At 40.0% G+C, this 23,878-nt stretch overlaps 1 protein-coding gene across 2 annotated transcripts in view; it reads right to left on the bottom strand.

The window, feature by feature from the left end:
* Window positions 1-20,645, bottom strand: part of ppp2r5a (protein phosphatase 2 regulatory subunit B'alpha) — a 106,658-nt gene extending 86,013 nt beyond the window's left edge. For both annotated transcript variants that reach the window (XM_033025306.1, XM_033025307.1), the window contains exon 1: window positions 19,955-20,645. In XM_033025306.1, the coding sequence (XP_032881197.1) occupies window positions 19,955-20,114 (160 nt within the window). In that variant the 5' untranslated portion in view covers window positions 20,115-20,645. The remainder of the gene's footprint in view (window positions 1-19,954) is intronic.
* Between the last annotated feature and the right edge of the window lie 3,233 nt (window positions 20,646-23,878).

The following is a 23,878-nucleotide window of genomic DNA, read 5'->3' as shown; positions in this document are numbered from 1 at the left end:
TCTAATTTATGTCTGCCACCGTATGGCAGTGTAGTCCCGTGTGGTGCCTGGCACCTGTCGGATTTACTGGCTTTTTGATTCACATGCTGCTTTTCAAGCACGTTTAACACCCATGTAAAACACGAGGTGCCTGTATTTCACATCATGCCTGCAGTAATGTCATACAACATCTAGCATACTATTGACAGGATTTGTATCTATATTCTTTTATTACCAGTTTTTAAATAAACTTTTTTTTTTAAAGGTTCTTATTTTTTATTTCACTGTGACCTTTTTGCTTACTTAGATGGACTTGGGCCAAACTTAGAAGAAAAGGTGCATGAGAAACTATTAACAGCCTCTGCATTGTTAGCTCCAGTCTCTTGGTTACTAGTTTGTTAACTTAACTGATTGCATGCAATTAAAATGCAGTATAAAGTTTCGCATGACAAGTTGAAGTCCAGGTAATTAAGTTGCTTTCAATTCTGCAGACACTGCTGATATTTTGAATTCATTCCAGCTAATGATTAACTCTATCTCGCAACAAACAAGTTCAAAATAATACCACTCAAGTAATTCAAGAAGCTCCACTCTCATATGGAACAAAGATTCAGCCACCTACATCAGCCAATCACCAAAGAGGAGATATTGGCAGTTTAAAATCACATTAAGGTTGAGAAGTCCCCATGACCTGAACAAGTGTATTCTATGACCTTACGGGAAGCTAGGGAAGACATTGCAGAGGCTCTTTTGGAAATATTTGTAACATCTTTATCCACAGGTGAATTTCCGGACAACTGGAAATGTGGCTAACATTGTACTGTTACTTAAGAAAGGCAGCAAGCCAAGAAACTTCAGTGGTGGGAAGGTTGTTGGAAGAGATTCTGAGGGGCAGGATCTACTAGCATTTGGATAGGCAGAGACTGATTAGAGATCGCTAGCATGGATTTGTTCATGGGAAATCCTATCTCACTAATCAATTTCGGGCAGCACAGTGGCGCAGCGATAGAGTTACTGCCTTACAGCGCCAGAGGCCTGGGTTCGATCCTGACTACGGGTGCTGTCTGTGACCGCGTGAGTTTTCTCCGAGTTTTCCCCCACATTCCAAAGATGTACAGGTTGTAGGTTAATTGGCTTCTGTAAATTGTCCCTAGTGTGTGGTTTAGAACGAGTGCGTGGGTGGTCGCTGGCCGGCGCAGACTAGGTGGGCCGAAAGTTCCACGCTGTAACTGTAAACTAAACTAAAATCTGATCATCTTTTGTAGAGATCACCAAGAGGATTGATGAGGGCGAGGTAGTGGATATTGTCCATATGTACTTTCGCAAGGCCTTTAATAAGATCTTGCCCAAAAAATGGGCTGCATCTAATTAACAAACTTTTGTTATCTCATCCTCCTATGATATAGTTCCCTTGCTTTAGTATAACTGCATGTCCAAAACATGCAATGTGCTGTTGAATTGTGTCAATTGATTAGTGATCCTCAATTTGAAAGCTGACTTTATACTTTACATTCCAATATTTCAGAAAAAAACCTTTAAGTAAATGCAACCTTGAAAAAAATCTTAATAATCATCACCATCACCAACGTGCAACTTTATTTCCCTTCTTCTCTCTCCAAAGTCAAGACAACTGAGAAGGGAGCAAATAACCTCTACTCCATTAAAAAAAATCGTATGTTAGCATAAATATACTGGCTATAAGACATATAGTACAGTAGCAGCCTCACTATGGTTACAGTGACATTGCACTTCCGATTGGTGAAAAATCAGTTGATGCTTGTGAGGAAGTTCAAATATTAATTAGAGGTCTATCAGCCGTGATCAAATATGCACAGTATCACAAGGTTTGTCTATCCAATGTCCTCCTGACTTCCACGATTACTTCCGTTGGTTTACTCTAACCCTGATGCTTACTTCTGCTTGTGGATTCTGTATTGCTTGTCCAGAGCAATGGATGCGTTGTCACATTAACTGTCAGTTTCTGTGTTTGTTCCTTACCTGGTTTCTTTAATATCTTGATTGCTCTTCCACTAACTGCCTAAGCAACTTCTCTAACCTTCTACTGGGTCAATCTCTGGTCCATAAATTGCTCATTCTCCAGTACACTAATGTAGGAGCTGGATCAATCTCCAAAAAATATTTCTAACCACTGTTGTTGCTACGAGCATCACCAAGCTGCATTTTCATCTGTTTCAACTCGTCGCTAAACAAGAAATCCACATACAACTGTCACTCGGGTTTCTTCTTCCAGGTCCTGATATTGTACTCATCACTCAATGAAATCAGAAATGTGCTGGACAAACCAGTCACTTGGGCCAATATTGGCCAAACACAGAGCCATTTGGACTAAAGCCACTTTTCAGACACCATTGAAGGCGAGAGCACATCAAGTCTCCACTCAGGCATTCTTCATGCGGGTTTTGTCTCCACCACACTGTCAATCAGTGGCAGGTGCTCACGATTATTTGGATGGAAAGAAAATCCCAATCACAATTACCTTGATGGAGGTCTTTCCTAATTTAATTCATCTCGCATCTCCTCTACATCTCAGTTACAAGGATACACCAGCTTAACCAATTTCAACATTAATGAAATTTACCATTCTTGGCAGCACCCTCATAAATCTCCCCTGCATCTTGACAATGCTATCAGTATCACATATTTCCTGCAAGATGTTGCATGAACGATGTCCAATAAAACCCAGCACCTTGGATTCATTGACATGCACTCTATACAGTTCCAATGCAAATCAATATCCAAACATTTATGGGGCATTTACATGACTTGTTTGAATCTCCAAGTGCGTTTCCTCTCACTTTTCTGGGCTAAACTCTGCCAATTTTCACATAACCAATTAATTTATACCCTCCTGCAGTCTTTAGCTTTCTTCTCCATTATTAACCATGTAATCAATTTTAGTAAAATTTGCAGACTTCTTAAACGTGGCTTCCATATATAAGCCCAAAGCATTTTTAGCTTCTACATTCAGGTCAAAATTATTTGCATATGTTATTAATAACAAGAGCATTGTATTTGTATTTGCAAGCAAATCTTACTGGAATCAATATCTGTCAACTATTATCCTTTGCATCATGCCAACGAGCCAACTTTCCATTTTCTCTTCGATCTTATAAAATTTTACTTTTTTAACCTGGCCAATCGGCTACAAATTATTTATTTACCTTTATTGATCCTTTTTTTAAAATAAAATCAAATCAAGTTAGTTCTGACTAGCCTTTTATTCATATCCATGCAGATTCTTCTTGAAGAATATGAAACTTCAAGAATTATTTATAGTCAATTAGCGCTCAGAATATATATTTTTAATAATTAACTTAATATCTTCCATTGATGTTAGGCTGACTGGCCTATAATAAATTAATGACCCATGACCTCAACATTTCTAGATAAGGTCCAGCAATGCATCTTTAACCAAAATGGATTGAATGTCCATTTGGGTTCATTGGTGAGACCACACCTGGGTGGTCAGCACCATGTGGTTGAAAAAGTAGATGACTACACTCAGTTCAATGCATAGGAAGAAGTCATTTTCCTAGTGTAGAGAACTCTAAAACTAAAGGGCATGAGTTTAACATGAGAAGGAAGATATTTAAGAGGGTCCTCAAATGCAACTCTTTCACTCAGAGTGTAGTCCATATCTGCAACGAGCTGCCAGAGAAAGCTATAGAAGCAAATATGATAATGACTTTCAAAAGACATTTGGACAGATGTAGGCATAGGAGAGGTTTGGAGGTATTATAGATCAAATGTAGACAATTGGGACTAGCCCAGAAATTCAAATTGGTCGACATGCATTATTTGGTCTAAATTCATTGATTCAATGATACCTTATTGTCACATGTACCTAAGATACAGCAAAATGCCTTGTTTTGCGTACAACCCAGTAAAATTATATAGCAGACCTCACCTACACAGGACATGTTTCTGCCGCCAAAGCTACAAAAGTTCACCACGTAATTTTATCTTCTGCCTGCCGCTGAACATGGCAGCAGGTTTATTTTTTAAGCTAACAGCCTCCACAAAATCCATCTCAGTTCACATAGAATCACTGAGTTATTACTGCACATAAAGAAGCTGGCCTCTGAGCAAAGGTCTTTGGTGGCCAAGGTGACAAGCTCTGAATTTTCCTCACTAAACCACCGCCTCTGCACTGGCTTCCGCTTTCAAGAATGTTTTTTTTTTTAAATTACCTCTTCCATCTAACTTTTGGTCATTCAATCCAAAATTGCCACAGTTTGATATCTGTTTTGTTTGATAGTGCTCCAAATGACCTTGGGGCATTTTATTCAAGAAAAGGAGTAATGCAAATGTTGTTATTGCAGCTATTTACCACGTGGCTGGTGTATTTCAGTCCTCTGTGCTTATAAGGCCACAAAATGATTAGAACTGTTAGTCAATTAATTTGAAGTTTCATACTGGTAACTGATTTAGCTGCTTGTAAAGTTCTATACAATTTCTATACAATTTGTTATTCAATGGCTGTTAATTGTGAATTTGTGAATCCTAGGGCCAAAATGGGTTGTTCCTTTACAGTGCTGTTCCATGTTCAGTCCCCAAAGCTTTTTTCATCTTACTTAACATTACTGCAATCTTCAGGGTACCTTGCACGTACACCAAGATTCCTACTACTCCCTATGATTCTACCTCAATTGGGCACTTCCTTTCTTATTACATCTCCCATTTAGTCTACATTGTAAATTATGAGATTCTATGTATGCCACGCTATTCTTCCTTCAATGAAAGATAAAGGCAAATATCTTAGAACAGATACTAAACTTGTTTTGTTCCAAAAAGTAGCATGGAAATATAGATCTCAATGCATGGAGAGGATTATCATTTTTTTAGCAACTTACTTTCAAGTATGGCAAATTACACATTTGACTCCCAGAGAACAAAAGTATTAAGCATTACATAAGTAGCTATGTCAATGAAAGATCATTAATCTTTAGTGCATCAATGTTTACAATTTTCTTTTGAAATGTTTCCCATCTGTGCTGCCTCATGCAAAACCCTTCACACTTGGTGTCAGATTAAACCTACATTTGCTGTTACAGAGCTGAACTCTCCTGTATGCTGGATTAACCTCTTATATCAGAATACCCCAAAAGTCAGGAACACATAAGCAGTTTTTGTGCAAGATTTTCTAGTATTTTAGTAATTTTTCACTCACATCATCTGTGACCCTGCACTACCATGGTTCACAATATCAGTTTGAGCCAATTAATCAATATCAGTTTTTGTGCAATAAATGTATTTTGATTACATATCTTAAAATGTGATGATGGTACATTGTTAATTCTTCACCAGATTACCTCATTTTTATGGCATGAGATGGTAGATAAGGAAGGTGAAGCAACGTAAACTCAGTGTAGCAACGTAAACACCAGTTCTGAATCTTTTTTGCCTCACGAGAATCTCTCACAAGATTTACTGACACATCAGTGCATTGTTTTTCCTTGTAAACCTTTATGCATTTTTTAAACAAAGAGCAGATTTAAAAGTGTTTTAATGGAGATAAAGCAACTAACAATTTGGTAATTTAAATAACCAGATTCTGACAAGTGGAGTGCATAATTATGTGCTTACTGCCTCATCTGTTAATAAGTTAGTTCAAAAAATGTCAAACTTGATTGACAACCATATAATCTCAAGGGACAGAATAAAAATAACTACAAGCTTTTCCCACTGAGGGTAGGGAAGATTCAAACAAGAGGACATGACTTGAGAATTAAGGGACAGAAGTTTAGGGGTAACGTGAGGGGGAACTTCTTTACTCAGAGTGGTAGCTGTGTGGAATGAGCTTCCAGTGAAGGTGGTGGAGGCAGGTTCGATTTTATCATTTAAAATAAATTGGATAGTTATATGGACGGGAAAGGAATGGAGGGTTATGGTCTGAGTGCAGGTAGATGGGACTAGGGGAGAGTACGTGTTCGGCACGGACTAGAAGGGCCGAGATGGCCTGTTTCCGTGCTGTAATTGTTATATGGTTATATGGTTATATGTGAAATGTCGAAGAATTGTATTTTGCTGTTTCTAACTATAACAATTTTTCTTGTTCCCACTGACAAGTCTCTAAGCTCATCCTGTTCTTCTTGCAATACTGATGAGAATTACTGCCATCTTAGCCTTAGGATAATGAAGGAGTGATGTCACTACACAAAATCACTAACATTTCATTTCATTCTTCTCTTTACTTTCTCCATCCTGGATAGAAAACCGGCTGTGATATTGAAAACAAGGAATTGAAATAATGGATATTTTTCAGGCTGGAATGACGTCACTTGTGGATTACCCCCACAAATAGTTCTTGGCCCTCAATTGTTTACTAGCATGGCTACCTCCTCCACCCATGTAGAACGTGTCGACCATTGAAGTCACACTAGCTTTCACCCTGCCCTCAAATTCACCTAGACCATTTCTAACACCTTTCTTCCCTTTCTTGATCTCTCTGTTTGCATCACACGGGACAGACTATCGACTGACATCTACTATAAACCAAATGACTCCCACAGTTACCTGGATGACATTTCCACCCATCCTGCCTCTTGCAAAGACGCTATTCCCCTACCCTCAATTCCTCTACCTCTGCTGCATCTAGTCCCAAGACGAGACTTTCCTTTCTTGACCACCTTCTCGAGTAAACATGGTTTCCCCCCTTCTGTTATAGATGGATCCCTCAACTGCATCTCCTCTCTGTCCAATAGTCCTACTCTTGCTCCCTACTTCCCCCAAACAGAACAAGGATAGAATTTGCCTGATCCTCACCTTCACCCCACCAAACTCCACATCCAACACATCATCTGCTGACATTTTCATCACCTCTAATGTGATCCCACTACCAGTCACATCTTCCCATCCTCTCTGTTTGCCGCCATCCGCACAGAATGCTTGGTCCGCAACTCCTCGATTTACTCATCCCTTCCTAACCAAACCACCCCCATCCCAGGTACTTTCCCCGGCAACCATAGGAGATGCAACACCTGTCCCTATACCTCCTCCCTCGCCTCCATCCAGTGACCCCAGCAGTAGTTCCAGGTGAGACAGAGGTTCACATGCAACTCCTCTACCGCATCCAGTGTTCCCGAAGTGACTTCCTGTGCATAGGCAAGGCCAAGCATAGCCTTAGCGACCATTTTACTGAACTCTCACACACAGTCCACGAAGGCTGCTGGATCTATAGCTGCTGAACATTTTAACTTCCCTTCCCATACTGACCTTTCTGTCCTGGCCCTCCTCCATTGCCAGTGAGGCTACAAGCAGACTGGAGGAACAGCATCTAATGTTTCACTTGGGTGGCTTACAACCCAATGGTATGAACATTGAATTCTCCAATTTTAGGCAACCTCTAACCTACTTCCCTTCCCCCAAGCAACCTCTTTTTCTCCCCTCATAATTGTATAAACTTGTTACAAGTCTTCCCTCTATCTCTGACACTCAAGAGCAAATAATCCAAGTTTGGTCAACCTCTCCTTCCAGCTAAAACCCTCTAAACCAGGCAGCATTCTGGTTAACCTCTTCTGCACCCTCTCCAATGTATCCATAACATTCCTATAATGGAGTGACCACACTGCACACTATACACCAAATGCAACCTAACCAAAGGTTTACAAGGCTGTAACATGAGTTCCTGACGATACTCAATACTCCAACCAATGAATGCAAGCACACCATATGCCTTCTTTACCACTCTCTCTACTTGTGTTGCCACTTTCAGGGAGCTATGGACTTGCACCCCTAGGCACATCAATGTCTTAAAGCAGGGGTCGGCACTAATGCGGCCCATAACCCGAAATCATCTGGCCTCAGGTGTACATTTTTCCAGTAATTATCCAGCCCGCAGACTTCTGTCATCTCCGGTACCTCCCGGCCTGAGGCCGCGGCGCCCAGGCACGGTGACGCAAGGAGGCCTGCGCTGGCGGCCGCAATCAAAGATCACCTTTGGCCGCAATGGCAGAGCCGCCGAGCAGCGCCAAGCTCTGGCTGTACCGCATCCTGCGCAAAACCGCCAGCACGGCTGCGCACCTTCTGTGTCTGGGCTTCATTGTCGGGATCAGGGTTGTCAATAGGCCGGGGATGAGTGAGTGTGAGTATTTGAGCCACCGTCTTCAGGACAGAGCCAAGGCAATGGTCCGTAGGTACGCCATGTTGGTGAGCGCCCATAACTAGAGGCCAGTGCTCCGGTAACATCCGCAAAAGGGCGGGATCTATGTGAACACGTGATTTGATGCCTGCCATCCGGGGCGGGATCCATGTGTACATATGATAGATGTGGCCGCCATCCGCTCACAGACATGCGTCCTGGCCCCTAGGCAGAACAAGGTTGCCGACCCCTGTCATAAAGGGTCTTGCTATTAACTGTATACTTCCCCCTTATATTGGACCCACCAAAGTGCACCACCTCACACTTGCTTGGATTCAACTCTGTTTGCCATTTCTCTAATTAACATAATTATTTCCTTAATTAACTAATTATCTCCTTTGCCAACCTTCTTCACTGTCTGCAACTCCAGTAAGTTTGGTGTTGTCTGCAAATTTACTTACCAATCCATTCACATTTGCATACCAGCCGTCACATACAACAAATAATCCTCCAACATTTTCGCCACCTCCAACGGGACCCCACCACTGGCCACATCTTCCTTTTCAGCAGAGACCACTCCCTCCGCAACTCCCTGGTCAATTTGTTCCTTCCCACCCAAACCACCCCATTTCCTGGCACTTTCCATTGCAACCGCAGGAAATGCTACACTTGTCACTTTACCTCCCCCCTCGACTCCATCCAAGGACCCAAGCAGTCTTTCCAGGTGCGGCAGAGGTTCACCTGCACCTCCTCCAACCTCATATATTGCATCCGCTGCGCTAGGTGTCAGCTGCTCTACATCGGTGAGACCAAGCGTAGGCTTTGCGATCGCTTCGCCCAACACCTCCACTCGGTTCGCAATAACCAACCTGATCTCCCAGTGGCTCAGCACCTCAACTCCCCCTCCCATTCCGAATCCGACCTTTCAGTCCTGGGCCTCCTCCATGGCCAAAGTGAGGACCACCGTAAATTGGAGGAGCAGCACCTCATATTTCGCTTGGGCAGTTTGCACCCCAGCGGTATGAACATTGACTTCTCTAAATTCAGGTATTCCCTGCTTTCTCCTCCCCTTCTCAGCTCTCTTTCAGCCCACTGTCTCCAGCTCTTCCTTTCTTCTTTCCCCCACCCTCACATCAGTCTGAAGGTCTCGACCCGAAACATTGCCTATTTCCTTTGCTCCATAGATGCTGCCTCACCCGCTGAGTTTCTCCAGCATTTTTGTCTACCTTCGATTTTCCAGCATCTGCAGTTCCTTCTTAAACACATTTGCATCCAAGTCATATTTATTTATATATATATATATATATATATATATATATATATATATATATATATATATATATATATATATATATATATATATATATATATATATATATATATGTGTGTTTGTATGTATGTATGTATATATGTATGTATGTATATATGTATATATATGTATATATATATATATGTATGTATATCACAACCAACACAGGTCTCAGCACAGATCCCTGCAGAACTTCACCGTTCACAGATTTCCAGCTAGGGTAATACACCCTCTATGAATAGGCCAGTTCTGAATCCAAACTATCAATTCATCCCATGCATCTTAATCTTCTGGATTAGCCTACCATGATGGACTATATCAAATGCCTTACTGTAGTCCATGTAGACAACATTTACAGCCCAACTACCCTCATCAATCACCTTCACCACCTGCTCAAAAACTAAAATCAAATTAGACATCATGACCTGATGCGGACAATGCCATGCTGACCATCCCTAATGATTCAATTCTCTTACGAACGTGAGTATATTCTATCTGATGTGAGGCTCACTGACCTATAATTTCCTTTACTTCTTTACTTCCACTTAAACAAGGGAGTAGCATTGGCTACCCTCCAGTCTACCAGTATCTCATCTTTGGCTGGAAAGGATATAAAAATCTTCATTGATCTTCAAAGGATACAAAGATCTTGCAAATCCTTACCTCTTTTAATTAGCTGGGATAGATCCCTTCCGGCCCTAGGGATTTACCACCTTAATACTTTTCAAAACACCCTACAGCATTTCCTCCTTGATCTCAAACTGTCCAAGCATATCAATATATACCACACTGGTCTCACTATCCTGAGAGCCTACTCTTGCTCTTATGTTTCTTGTGTTCCTCTCCATCAGCAAAAAGTTTTGAAATTTAAATTCTTGCTCACTGCAAATATTATTGTAAAACATTTAAAGTATAAATCTATGCTCCTGATAACTATTGTGAATATAAGAGTAAAAAAATGTGCTACCAATATGAATTGAGTGTTCATTTAATCTGCTTGGGACAATCAAGTCACTGACAAAAAGAGGAAACACAAGAAAAGCTACCAATTGCTAACAAGTAATTTTCTTCTCCACTATATGTCACATGGCTGAAATGCTATTGAAATATCAAAAGTATTTGAAAAAGAACAATAAATCTGGACTAGAGTAGGAATCAACACAAAATGTACATAATTAGTTAAAAACAATTTAAAAGAAACATTCATAGTTTTCTAATGTGCCAGATTTATTGCATTTAGCTGGCTTCAAATAGTCATTTGGCTTTATTTGGTGCCATGTTGAATTGCTCTAAGGCACTGGCTTGTCTTCTTTGCAATTACATCTATTTGTAAGCCCGGGTTAGGTCATCTGAAATGCAAACGCCCAGGAATTTGAAGCTGCTAAGTTTTTACACCGCCAACCCACCAATGAATGCTGTTGCGTGGTCTCCCGATTTCCCCTTTCTGAAGTCAATTAATTTCTGAGTCTTGTTGACATTGAGTTTGTAGTTGCGGTACCACTCAATCATGTGTTCTATCTCTCTCCTGTGTAAGGACTCGTTACCACCAGTAATTTGACCAACCACAGTGATGACCGAGGCAAATTTATAGATGCCATTGTAACTGTGCTTAGCCAACCAATCTGTCATGGGGCTCCACAAGTAGGCTCCCAGAAACTTCAATTTTTATTTTATTTTTCATTATATTTTAATGCTTGAAATGTCTGAAAATTTCAAGCTTTGTTCAGATACAAGCAACAGAACTGAACAAAACAGGAACAAATGAAAGTAATTAAAATTGATTCACAAAAAGATAACCACTAGACAATGAAGTGTCCAAGTGCACAAGCTATTACCAATGCAATGTAACAATATGCAGAGCAGTTAAGTTTTAGAAAAAAATGATTTTAGTTTAGTTTAGAGATACAGCATGGAAACAGGTGCTTCGGCCCACCAAGTCCAGGCCTACCATCCATACAAGTTCTATATTATTCCATTAATGCATCCACTCCTTACATACTTGGGCAATTTACTGAGGCCAATTCATCTACAAGCCAGCACATATTTGGGATGTGGAGGATAGAGGAGCATCCGAAGGAAACCACGTGGTCTCAGAGAGAATGTGCAAATTCCACATATAAATCAAATCCGGATCTCTGTGTGGCAGCAACTCTATCAGCTGCACCACTGCACTGCCCTTAAATGAAAGAAGAGATTGGTCCTGTGTCCAGATTTGTAAATGGTATCAAATTAGGAATGAGAATACATATGGAATTGATGTTGGCAGATGCAATTTATTACAGATAAATGTTTTGTTACAAGATCTGGCAGGAGTAGTGTGTTTGATACACAAGTTAAGTGTTTTATATTTAAGAGATATCTACATCTTGGGGGTCTTAGCAAATAGCTCACAAAATCATAGGCTGGAACTTTTCAAAATTTCCCTGATACTGGTGTTACAGGTGAATAGGGTGGTGAAGTGTCTGGCATGCTAGCGTTCATCAGTCAGGGAATTGAGTATATAAGTTAGGACATTATGTTATAAACCAATGGTGAGGCAACACTTGAAGTATTATGTTTAGTTTCTGGTTACTTGCCTATAAGAAGGAGGCCATTAAGCTGTAAAGTGTACAGAGAAGATTTACGAGAATGTTTCCAAGACCTGAGGTTCGGCAGGCTTGGACTTTATTCCTTAGAGTGCAGAAGAGTGAGGAGTGATTTCACGCAAGTGTATAAAATCTGAGGAGAATAGACAGGGTGATCGCTAAAGTTTTTTTTTCAGGATAGAGGAATGAAGAACTAGGCATAGCTTTAAGGTGAAAGGGGAATGATTTAATAGGAATCCGAGGTCCAATCTTTTACACATGTGTATACAGAACCAGCTATCAGAGGAAATGGTTGAGACAGGTACAATAAATCACAAAATTTAAAAAAAGATTTGGACAGGTACATGGATAGGAAAGATATGGAGAGATATGGGCCAAACGCCACCAAATGAGTTGCTTAGAAAAGGCATTTTGGTCAGCGTGGACAAGTTGGGCCGAAGGACTCATTTCTGTGCCATATGATTCTATCTGAGATTTCCTACATACAAAGGGTCACATATGAAGGTTAGTAAAGGAATATTTTAAAAAACAGGAATAGGGAACCATTTGCTCGAAATAAAGATCGATGTGGCACACGGAAAAAATTATGAGCACGGATCATGGAACAAGAACGCCAACTTCCAACAGCACTAAATACCAACATGCATTTCTCTATCACCTTTAATAAGTCCCAAACTTTAGTAAAATAGCTAAAAAGCATATCATAGATGTTTCTCCAGCAAATTGTGACACAAATATGTCAGAAGATATCACACAAGATGAGAGCAAAAGCTTGGCAAAGTGGTAGGTTTTAAAGAACTTCTTAAAAGGAATTGAGGTAGAAAAACATACCAACATACAGATTAAAGGGGGGAACCTGAGAACACATGGTCTCAGCTACCAATAGCACAGGGACAGTGATGGACCAATAGACCATCACATTTAAGCCAGAGGAAAGTATTTGATGTAGAGATAATTCAATGTTTCGTGGGACATAAGTTGATAATAGAAAGGGAAAGATAAGTTTTCAGCCATTTCGCATGGATTGGTGGGGGTAAATGTTGATGTTTCAAGAAATGATAAAACAGGATCAGGGCAATAAATTTAGTGATACCAGTGAACCAAAATCACTTGGGGAGAAAATTACTAATTTAAATAGCAGGGTGACCAATAACATTGCTCATTGTCAAAAAGTTTGCCAAATGAATAGCTAAAAAATACTCTATAAATGTTTCTGTAAAAAGAGCAAAAAAGTAATTCATTTACAAGAACCGCATAAGATCATTTCAATTTTAAACATCATAGACAATTAAATTGCCTTGAAAATAATGAAGATCATGAACATTTTACAACGCCACCTCCATTTACTGTCAGTATCTTTTTACAGCACACAGCTCCACACTTAATTCACACAACCTTCTTCCTATACCTAGACCAGGACGTGTCAAGGAACATATCAGACTTGTCACTATATTAGCTACAGAAAGTATGTTAAAAAAAAGGAAAATTACTATTCCCAAAATTATATCTTTTGACTGGAATATATTATTTCAAAAACAGAAATTCTGCAAAAAAAAATACACATTCCCTTCATTTTATATCATAATTACTATAACAATAGGCAACAATTTCATCAAGAACACACCATCACAGTGCTTTAACAGAATTACCTCAAAAGCACGTCATGGATATACCGCAAAACCATTCTTCAAAGTAACTTCAAACATATAGGAATATAATCGTTTAAATTTACATTGATGATTTCATTCAAGCAGAAATTTTGAAAAACTAAAATATTCTTGAATCAAACAGCCAAATGAGCTGTTAGATTGTTCTGTGTGCTTACAGTATGTTGTTTCAGTAAAGCATATATAGAACCAAGTTTCATAAAGAGTTAATGCCAGGATACCCGTTTGCTAATGACAGCATTTCCGTTAACCAAACATCACATATGACAATGTCATCTTAAATTGGTTTGCCACTTTCTTAGGCTGACTATTTTTTGTATTACTTAAAAAAAAGGTAATTTCTACCAGAGAATAAGTTCTACCAGAGAATTTGCCAATACATTGTAACACAGCACCCACAATAAATCACATTTATTCAAGCTAGCAATATGAAGAAGAAATTCTAACAGTAATCTAATATATTTTTATAGTATGGTTGTTAAATGCATATCTGTCTATTTAGTCTAAACAATAATTATACTGATGTTTGCCATCATCACTCATCCAGGTCCTCTTAATTTCTTGATTTTTTAAATAAAATTGAATTCCCCTTTCCCTGCCGCCACAAAAAAGTCAGAACAATTCCCATTAAAAAAAATTGACATCCATTTATGTCAATTTGATTAAAGTGTATGTCCCTATGTAGGGGGTAAAATGTTTGGAGAGTTGCATACAATAAAGCCACATCCCATTAAAACGGCTGACTATATTTATACACCAATCTGTAAGCAAACTGCAAAAACTAGCTAAAAAATGACTATTTTATCCAAAATCTTATAAACAACAAAAACATTTGAAACCATGACATCGACTCTATCCAAATATAAGGCAGCACCCGTAATCATATATCTTACCAAGGCGGAACTAAATAACCTATTTAAATTAGGAATGCCTCACAGAGTGGATAAATCAGGAATTGGTTATGGAATTTCAAGAATAGATCAGTAATACCATAGCAGTTAGAACTGGATTCATTGTACCATGTAGATCCAGTAGGGGGTGATAATAGCACTAAATCTTTTATTTAAATGGACAGTGGGCAATTATTTACGAAGGCAATGGACACTAATCAAATTCTGTGAACGTCTTTTACACTAAAAGCTGGATCGTTGCGTCTTAATTTAACTATTTGGGATCAATCTGTGATTGCAGAATGCTGCAGATCTTACCAAGTTATGCACATTTAACAGAGTTCATAAACCAATGCCAAGCTTTGTACTGGAAATCTTTTCTAATCAAATTTCTAGCTGACCAATACTATTGACCAGCAAGAAAATAAAAATTTCAGGTGAATTTCTGCTATACGTTTTTTGCAGTTTACGAAGGGAAGAGATTGAGAGAGGCACACCCGGAAGAAAGTAAGGGAGAAAGAGAAAGGTGGAGTTGACATGCTGCTGGTGAGTAGATCACAAAGGGCAAAAAGCAATTTTGCACCAAATGAAAAGCATCAGAGTGTGATATCATCACATTGCACAGCAATGGAAAAATGAATAAGTTTGTACCTTTAAAGAATTCAGAAGGACAGTCATTTTTTTCTTGGTAGCCAGAGTAGAAATCCCAACTGCATAATACAGCTGATAATTACCATTAAATGAATCACATCTTCTTCAAGGCTTGTATTCAATAAATGAATGCACAAAAAAACTTTGGGCTTTCTTCATTTTAGAAAGCAAAATACTGAGCATCCCCAACAAAGAATAACATGCCAAAATGTTACATAATCTGCCAATGTTCTGAACTTTACAAAGCAGAGAAAGAACTTAAAAAAATATTCACATTTCCCAAATGTTAAATGCAGGACCCTCATAATTTTCTACATGAAAAGGCATTTTTTTAATATATGCATAACGCAGATAAATGTACATAATCCCCAATATGAATTACTCTTCCTGCAAACTTATGAGGCAATCACAGATGATTACAAATTTCCAATATATCTCTCAAGTATTAGATTTGATTACCAAGATTTTCTGACTTTGGTGTATTCCAAGCGATTTAAACAATGTACTCTTTTGTAACTTCAAATAGTTTACTATATATCCACAATTCACTTAGTCTCACTAAATTAACACAAAAGTAAACCTTTTTGTAGTTGGATACCAGAGCCTCAAACAGTGAATGAAAAACATTAAAATTACCAGCAAATGTAGCAATGTGATGAATATTTCAAGGTACTAGAGGAGACCAATGTCAAATGGCAGTAAAAATATGAAAGGAGATGTGTGTGTGTGTGTGTGTGCCAACAATTTTCTCATCACTCCAAAGGGAATATAAAATTAATTAACATTTAATATTTGTGTACGTTGAAATTACAACATGAAGAGGAAGTTAATTAATTAATATAAGATAATTATTCTCAAGACACCATCACCAGGTATTTGTATAAAATGCAGGAAACTGTACTAAACATGCAAAATAAGATATCAAAAAGTTATCAAAATGTCTGTTGGACATCAAAAGCAATGGCAATAAAACAATCAAAATTCTACACAGCAAAACCATCCAGAAATATTGTTTTTATACCATGGCAATACATTTGTAATAGCCACTCTGAAATCACTTAATACTTCACTAGAGCAAGTTATCAACGTTCGCTGCAGTAAAATAATGCAGTTATGAACCTTTCTGTAAGCAAGTTCGCATCAAATTGCTTTGAATTCTATTCACCGCACTGAACAATGCCAAACAAATTTCTGCACTGCTCCCATGCACATATTAGGACAAATATTATTTTAATAGATTGCTTTCTAAAATGAAGCAACGCCATTACTTAAATCTCAATCTTACAAAATGCTTTATAATTGTTTCACACTGTTAGATTATTTTTCTATTAATTTAAAACCAGTTAATATTTTTAATATCTGAATCTTCTTGGGTGAAATCCAGGGACTTCATTTTTCGTTAAGCCTTCAGAAAAGAAGGTTTTTTGATTTTCAACATGATCAGTGGCTGGTCAGGAAGGGGGAAAGATGAGGTATCTAAACTTTTTCTGAACAAGCGTAAGCTGAAATCTTAACTCCTATGTATTCTTGGTGAATGAGAGGTAAACACCTAAATATTTGCACTTTTCTAGCTGAATGCGATATTTCTGGAATTAAATCTGTTCTGGAACAGATATTACTGCATATCTATGAATGACTTGGATCCATATTGCTCATAAAAAGCAAACTCATATTGGTCTTGAAATGCCTGCATCAATTTCCAATAGAAGTCACTCACATTAGGAAAATAAACTGGTCACATCCTGCTACATTTCATCTAAGCACAAATTCAATTTGCCCACCATGTACCCAAGGCTCTCATGCAGAGATCCTTTAAACACACTGGCTATTTTCCATGGGTCAGGATATGATTGTCATTGCTCTTGCAGACCAACAAAGAGCAGCTTCAAAGCGCACACGTCAGATTTTAACTTCTCTGAAAGGGTGTAAGCTACATTATGGTATCTTAAATGTCCCAATTCTGCCACAATTTTTGTGACTTCCAATTGGGTGTTAGTACTAAATAGAACACAGTAAAAAATACCTGAAGCCCAATTTGTAGGCATATTAGTGTTGAGTGGTAAGTAGTTAAATCACAATGACAATTCTGCATTGATATGGTAAGTTATTTTGAACATCAATCATCTGGGTTTGGTGAAGGTTAAAGCAATTATAGATCTCAAAGTGCAACTTTTTTTCTAAGGGGTGATTTGACAGAAATACATAAAATAATGAGACACATAAATAGGATAGTCAGAATCATTTCCCCAGGGAGGAAATGTCATAGCTTTAAGATGAGAGGGGCAAAATGTAAAGGTTGTGCAGGGCAATTTTGTTCTTTTAAAAAAAATACAGAATGGTGGGTACCTGGAACGTGCTGCCAGTGTTGGTGGTGGATGTAGATACAATAGTGGTATTTAAGAGGCTTATAGATAGGTACATGGATATGAAGGGAATTTAGATATGGATCACTTACAGGCAAAGGAGATTAGTTTAATTTGGCATCATGTTAAGATTGTGGGCGGAACACCTGTTACTGTGCTGTATTGTTCGATATATAATTCACTTATGGGATGGAAAGATCATTGTCAAATTCACCACTTAAATTGGAACCATTAAATCCATTCTCTCAATCCATACACAACTATCGGTGACACATCTGACATATTTTGAATCCGTGAAATAAAGGCTCTCTCATAATCCTGCTAGGTTAAGGAATTTCAACATTTGGACCAGCAATGATCGAGAAAATGGCCACATTTATCCCAGGCAGAATAAGGGTTCCTTGCAAAAAAACTTGCGTTCAGTGGCTTCTGCAGTAGGTGACATTCTCAGTGGTAAACATAACAGGGTTGTGAGGATCCCATGTAATTTAATTCTATGTGCTGATATAGAAAGCTTTGGCAATTAAAATAATATGATTTGACTGGATCGCATGCAAAGTTTTCACAGTATCTTGATACCCGTGACAATAATAAACCAATACCGATAACTATTGTAGTGCACACTCGTAGATGGTACGAAATGCATCCAGTATGGAGCAGTAACATTTGAATTCTGCATATATCAAAGAATTCAAAAGGAACAGAATTTCCATATTGCAATACATTCAAAGATAATTTGCGAATTAACTGCCCTAACTCTTAATTTGTATGGTTTTCTACTTCTACTACACGGCCACAAATAGCCTTTTCCAATACCTCCCCAATAGCTAGGTTTTGTTTTAATCCATCGTCATAAACAAAATAAAAGTAACATGCAGTGTCTTCTCTTTCCAGTCCTGTATTACTGGAAATGTTGTTCTTCAAGAGCTTTGGACACTTCCCATTACTTATCCACATGTTAAAGGTTTCAAAGGTCTTTTATTGTCACGTGTACCAATTAAGGTAGTGATATTCGAACGTGTTAGCAAACATAACAGCAATTTCCACATGTGCTTAAAGCACCAAGGACATGTATCTATCTTATCAACACTTCTCTGGAGCCTACACTTATATTAGATTGTCAGACTGCTTCACCAAAATCCATATCTACTTTAGTGAAAATTTCCTGATTGTACTGGGTCGCACCTACCGAATAATACCACCAATTCCAACCATCTCTTTGGCAAACATCTGAGAGTGTTCAGACTGCAACAACAGTGGTAATTTTAATTTCAAGAATAACTTCTGATTCCATATTACTATTTACAGGCTTGGCTCATCCACTGCGAAGACTCTGTCATCCACATACCAGTTCCCACTATATTTGATTATTCCAATGGAACCCTTAAATCTTTTTTCTGCACTCCCCAATCTACACTAGCTCCCAGTTAAATTCCCATTTTAGAATTCCATCTGTTGTTTTCTAATCCCTCCGTACCTTTGTAATTTCTTCTAACCTTAAAATGTAGACCCTCAAATCCAATTTTAGCAGTTCCATCTCTATCAGCCAGAGCTTTAACCTTTAAGGCCCAAAGCCAATGATCTGGGGCAAAAGCACTTGGTCAGGATTAGTAAAATGGCCAAGCTTTGTCCTGTCTGTCCTCCCCACCCACCCCAATCAGTCTGAATGGTCCCAACCCATCGATCCATGTTCTCCAGAGATGCTGCATGGCCTCCAGCATTTAGTGCCTTTTTTTGTAAGCCAGCATTTGCAGAGTTCCTTGTTTCTGCTGCATAGCAAAATATACTTATTACATGGTACACAAAAATGCTGGAGAAACTCAGCGGGTGCAGCAGCATCTATGGAGCGAAGGAAATAGGCAACGTTTCCGGCCGAAACCGTATTATTACATGATGCTTATTACATGATGTCTGCAGCATCTTGAGGTCACCAAAAAAATCCCAATGTTTCAACTGGGTCATGCTAATGAAATTGATTGGAAACCACAACCTTAACCTCTGGAATTCACACCCCAAGCCTGGTTGCCTCTTCTTTTACCTGCAGCAAGATGTTCCTTAAGGCCCACCTCATAGAGGCACAATTTTGATCACTGTCCTAACATTTCTTTATGTCAAATGTTAATAATACTCAGGTTGGTCCACCTTAATAGACCTATATTGGAGAAAAATACGTCAAATGACTAGTGCGATGCCAGGTGTATCTGATGTCCTAGAGGCTCCAGCATGAGGCACGCTCTCCGCTTCTTACTATTTTTACAAATGAATGAGTGGGGGAGGATGGCATTACAGGGTTAGATTGGGAGGGGGGGGCAAGTGTTTGATCTTCGAAGGGCGACATAGGTGTGTTCTTTGAACCTAGATACATATACATATTTTCAACGTACACGGTTAGTCCCAGAACCTCTGTACCTTTGAGGGGCGGAAGAAGCTGGATCTCAATCGGGCTGCCTCGACTCCTGAATTGTGACGATCCCTGCGATCGCTTCTGCCTGGCCGCCTTCCGCACGGATTTCCTGGTGAACCCATCCACTTTTTCCGCCGCTGTCACCACGGCCGTTGCTGCCGACATCTTCTTCTAAAGACAGACCGACCAGCCAGCCACCGGCAGCGGCGAGGATGAAGGAGGGGGGGGGGTGTAGGTGGAGGAGGCGATTGGCCGTGCGTGTGGGAACCAAGTCCAACGAAACAAGTGACCCCCCGCAGGAGGGAGGGAAAATAATAAAGCAGAGTGCGAGCTGCAATGTGCAAGAAGTTAACGTCGGCGGCCAGGGCCGGAGCTCCCTCGCCAGCCCCCCCCCGCCCGCGGCCTCCTCCCCTGGGAGTGGCTGCCGACCGCCCCCCGCCGCCGATCTGCACGGAGCGGGCTAGCAGGCTGTCATTCCCCGCTCACTCGCTCTCTCGCTGCCCGCCCGTCCGCCTGTGCATCAATGGGCGCAGCCACTGCCACCTCCCGCCCTCGCTGTGCCGCGGGAACGCGGTGATATTCTGCTTTCCTTTTGCCCTTCCAACCGACCCCAATCCTCTGAAGGTCAATCGAGATCACAGAGAGAGAGAGAGAGAGTGAGTACAAAAATATATATATTTAAAAAACAAAATAAAAGGGTGGCCACCAACTGCCGCCGCCTCCCTCCCTCCCTCGCGCTCTCGCTCCACAACACTCTCCGCTCGCGTCGATCGGAACGGACCGACCGACCGACCGACCAACCAACCCCACTGGGCGGAAACGGGGACGGGCTCTGACCGACGGGCGCTCCGCCAATCGGAGAGCGGGACGCCGCGCCCCCTCGTGTGCGTAAGGGGAAATGTTGTCGTCATGCGACGAATCAGAGGCGCCGAGGGGCGGGACATGAGGACTCAAGTTTGGTTGGCGCGGAACCTTGTCTTAAAAAGCAAGCAACGATGTTGCTGGTTGGCGAGTGGATTGCGATGTGTTCAGAAGATATGAACATGTATAGGTATGTCTTCTATAAAGAAACTACTTCCCTCAGCTTTTAGTTTTAAATTAGATACTTATTATAATATATGAGATACTTTGCTATATTGTTCAAGTATTTTGCATCCTTTTTAAAACTATATTGCTTTTTTATTTCTTGGACCGAGGCATGCAAATACTGGAAATAGAAAATGCTGAAAGCGCTGAGCGGATCATCAGCATTAACGGGGCGCCGTTTCGGGTCCCGGGCCCTTCGGTAAAAATGAATACGAGGGAGGTTTACACGTTAGTTGCAGATCAAAGTTGTCATAGTAACAATGTTATTTCTTAAAAAGCTGGTAGTTGGAGATAAACAACCAATTAACAGCAAGAGACGTAACCACGTCTAGCGAGAGGGGAAAATGCTCACTCATTCTGCATTTAGTTTTTCCATTGCAAAAGAGACCACATTATGAGCACGGGATGCAGACTACCAAATTCGAAGAAGTACCAAGCCAAACATGGAACTGCTTTCTCCCTGAGCACCCTGAATGTTCTATATATCGTCCTCCAAAGGGGATTCAACAGGCAGAAACGTCTCCTCTATTTTTAGCATTCTAACGGGATCATTCCCTTTGTGATCCCTGGTCTATTATTACAACTTGAACCGATTTTTATGGCACTTTCCCATGCAACACCAGGGCATCCAAAGCCTGCTCTTCTTACCTTTTCTCATCCCACCATCCAGGGACCCATTTGGTTTTCCTTGATGAAGTCGAATTTGCACTTCTAATTTAGTCTATTGTATTAGTTGCTCAAAATGTTATCTCCTTTACTTGGAGAAACCAAATGTAAATTGATTGACCATTTTTCCATTCGGACTGTGAAGGTGACTTTGAGTATCTAGTCATCTGTTGCCTTAATTCCCTGCCCAATCCCAATCTATCCCCTTGGTCTTTGACTTTCTATGTTGCTCCTATACTGCCCAACGTAAGCTTGCAGAACAGCACCTGGTCTTCTGTCTGCATTCATACGCTATGGAAATAATATAATATGCTTCAACTGCCAGCTTATAAAGAAATTGGTGACGGCTTCACACAGGCAGCACATAGTCAGAATTAAACCTGGCTTGGAAACTATATTTTACATGTGTTAACCCTCTCTGCACTACTTCCTTCGATATACAGACCAAAATTAGATGCTATACTTCAGGTGCAATCTCACCAGAACCCTGTAAAGTTACATTTAAACTATCACACTTTTATACCTTGCCATAAAAGGCAAACATTCCATCTTAATGCCCTCCTTCCATTATAATGCCCTCCTTATTACTTTTTTTTCAGGTATTGATGAGAATGTAAATGTGTGAGTAGTAAGTTTGCAGATGACATTAAATTAAGTGGTATTGTAGACTGTGAATATGACTATCAAGAATGACAGTAGATCTTGATCAGCTGGACGGATGGGCTGAGGAATGGCCAGTAGAGTTTAATTTGGATAAGTGTAAGGCGTGCATTTTGGACAGTGTCAGACCATCACAGTAAACGGTAGGGCCATGGAAGTGATGTCGGGCAGAGAGGTTGAGGAGTATATAGTAGCCTGAAAATGACATCATGGATAGGTAGGGTGGTGAAGAAGATTTGTCGCCTTCAGACAGTGAATTGCGTATGGAATTGGAGATGTCATCCTACAGTTGTAGAATATATTGGTGAGGCCTCACATAAAGTATTGTGTTCAGTTTTGGTCACCGTGCTGTAGGAGAAAGGCGATTAAGCTGGAAAGGCTGGAGAGAAGATTGATGTGGGTGTTGACAGGGCTTGAGGGCCTGAGCTAGAGGGTGAAATTGGGTAGGCTAGGACTTTGGAGTGCAGGAGGCTATGGGGTAATCTTATAGAATTGTTATAAGATCATGAGGGGAATAGGGTGACTGCACAGAGTATTTTTCCCAGGGTGGGGGAATCAAGAACTAGAGTTTAAAATGAGAGGGGAAAGACTTGATGGGAACCTGAGGAGCAACCATTTCACATAGAGGATGGTGAATATTTGGAATGAGCTAACAGAGGTAGTTGAGTTAGATACCATAATAACATTTAAAAGACATTTGGACAGGTGCATATAATGGAAAAGTTTAGTGGGATTTGGAATAACGTGGGCAAATGAGACCAACATAGATGGGAATTGGTTGATTGGGTGATACGTTGTTGCCACGTGTACTTAGTAATTGATTCTTTGTTTGCAAACAGTACGTATGCAAGAGTCGCCACGTAATGTGCGCCGACAACTTTGTTGGCATGGACTAGATGGACAGTAGGGCCTGTTCCGGGCTGTATGACTATGTACAACTACCCCCAGATCCATGTGTACTACAATATTTTGTGGTTCTGCTCTGTTCAAATAATGTTTGTTTTTCATTCTTCCTTCCAAAGTGGATAACCAGATTTTCCACATTACACCCCACCTGCAAACTTCTTGCTCACTCGCTTGACCTTTCTATATCGTTCTGGGCGCTTTGGGTCCTCCTCACAATGCACTAACATACCCATTTTTGTATCATCAGCAAATATGGCTGCAGTACAACTTAGTCCCTTCATCCAAGGTATCCTTATAGTTAACAGTTAAGGATCAGCATTGATCCTAGTGGCACCACACTTGTTCGTATGGCGATACTGAAAATGACCCATTTATCCTAACTCTGTTTGCCACTTGTTAGGTATTTCCTCCCTCCCCCACCCTATCCATCCCAATATATATTACTCAACCCACTGTGCTTTTACTTTGTTTCACATGGCACTTTAACAAATGCTGTGTGGAAATGAAAATATACCACCTCCACTAGAGCCCCTTCAACAATCGAAGTTTGAAGACGTCTCGACCTGAAAAGTCACCCATTTCTCTCCATAGATGCTGCCCAGCATTTTGTG

This window comes from Amblyraja radiata, chromosome 8, assembly GCF_010909765.2.
Source record: "Amblyraja radiata isolate CabotCenter1 chromosome 8, sAmbRad1.1.pri, whole genome shotgun sequence".
In the NCBI taxonomy this organism is placed as follows: domain Eukaryota; kingdom Metazoa; phylum Chordata; class Chondrichthyes; order Rajiformes; family Rajidae; genus Amblyraja; species Amblyraja radiata.
This window is presented reverse-complemented; position numbering and strand designations above follow the sequence as displayed.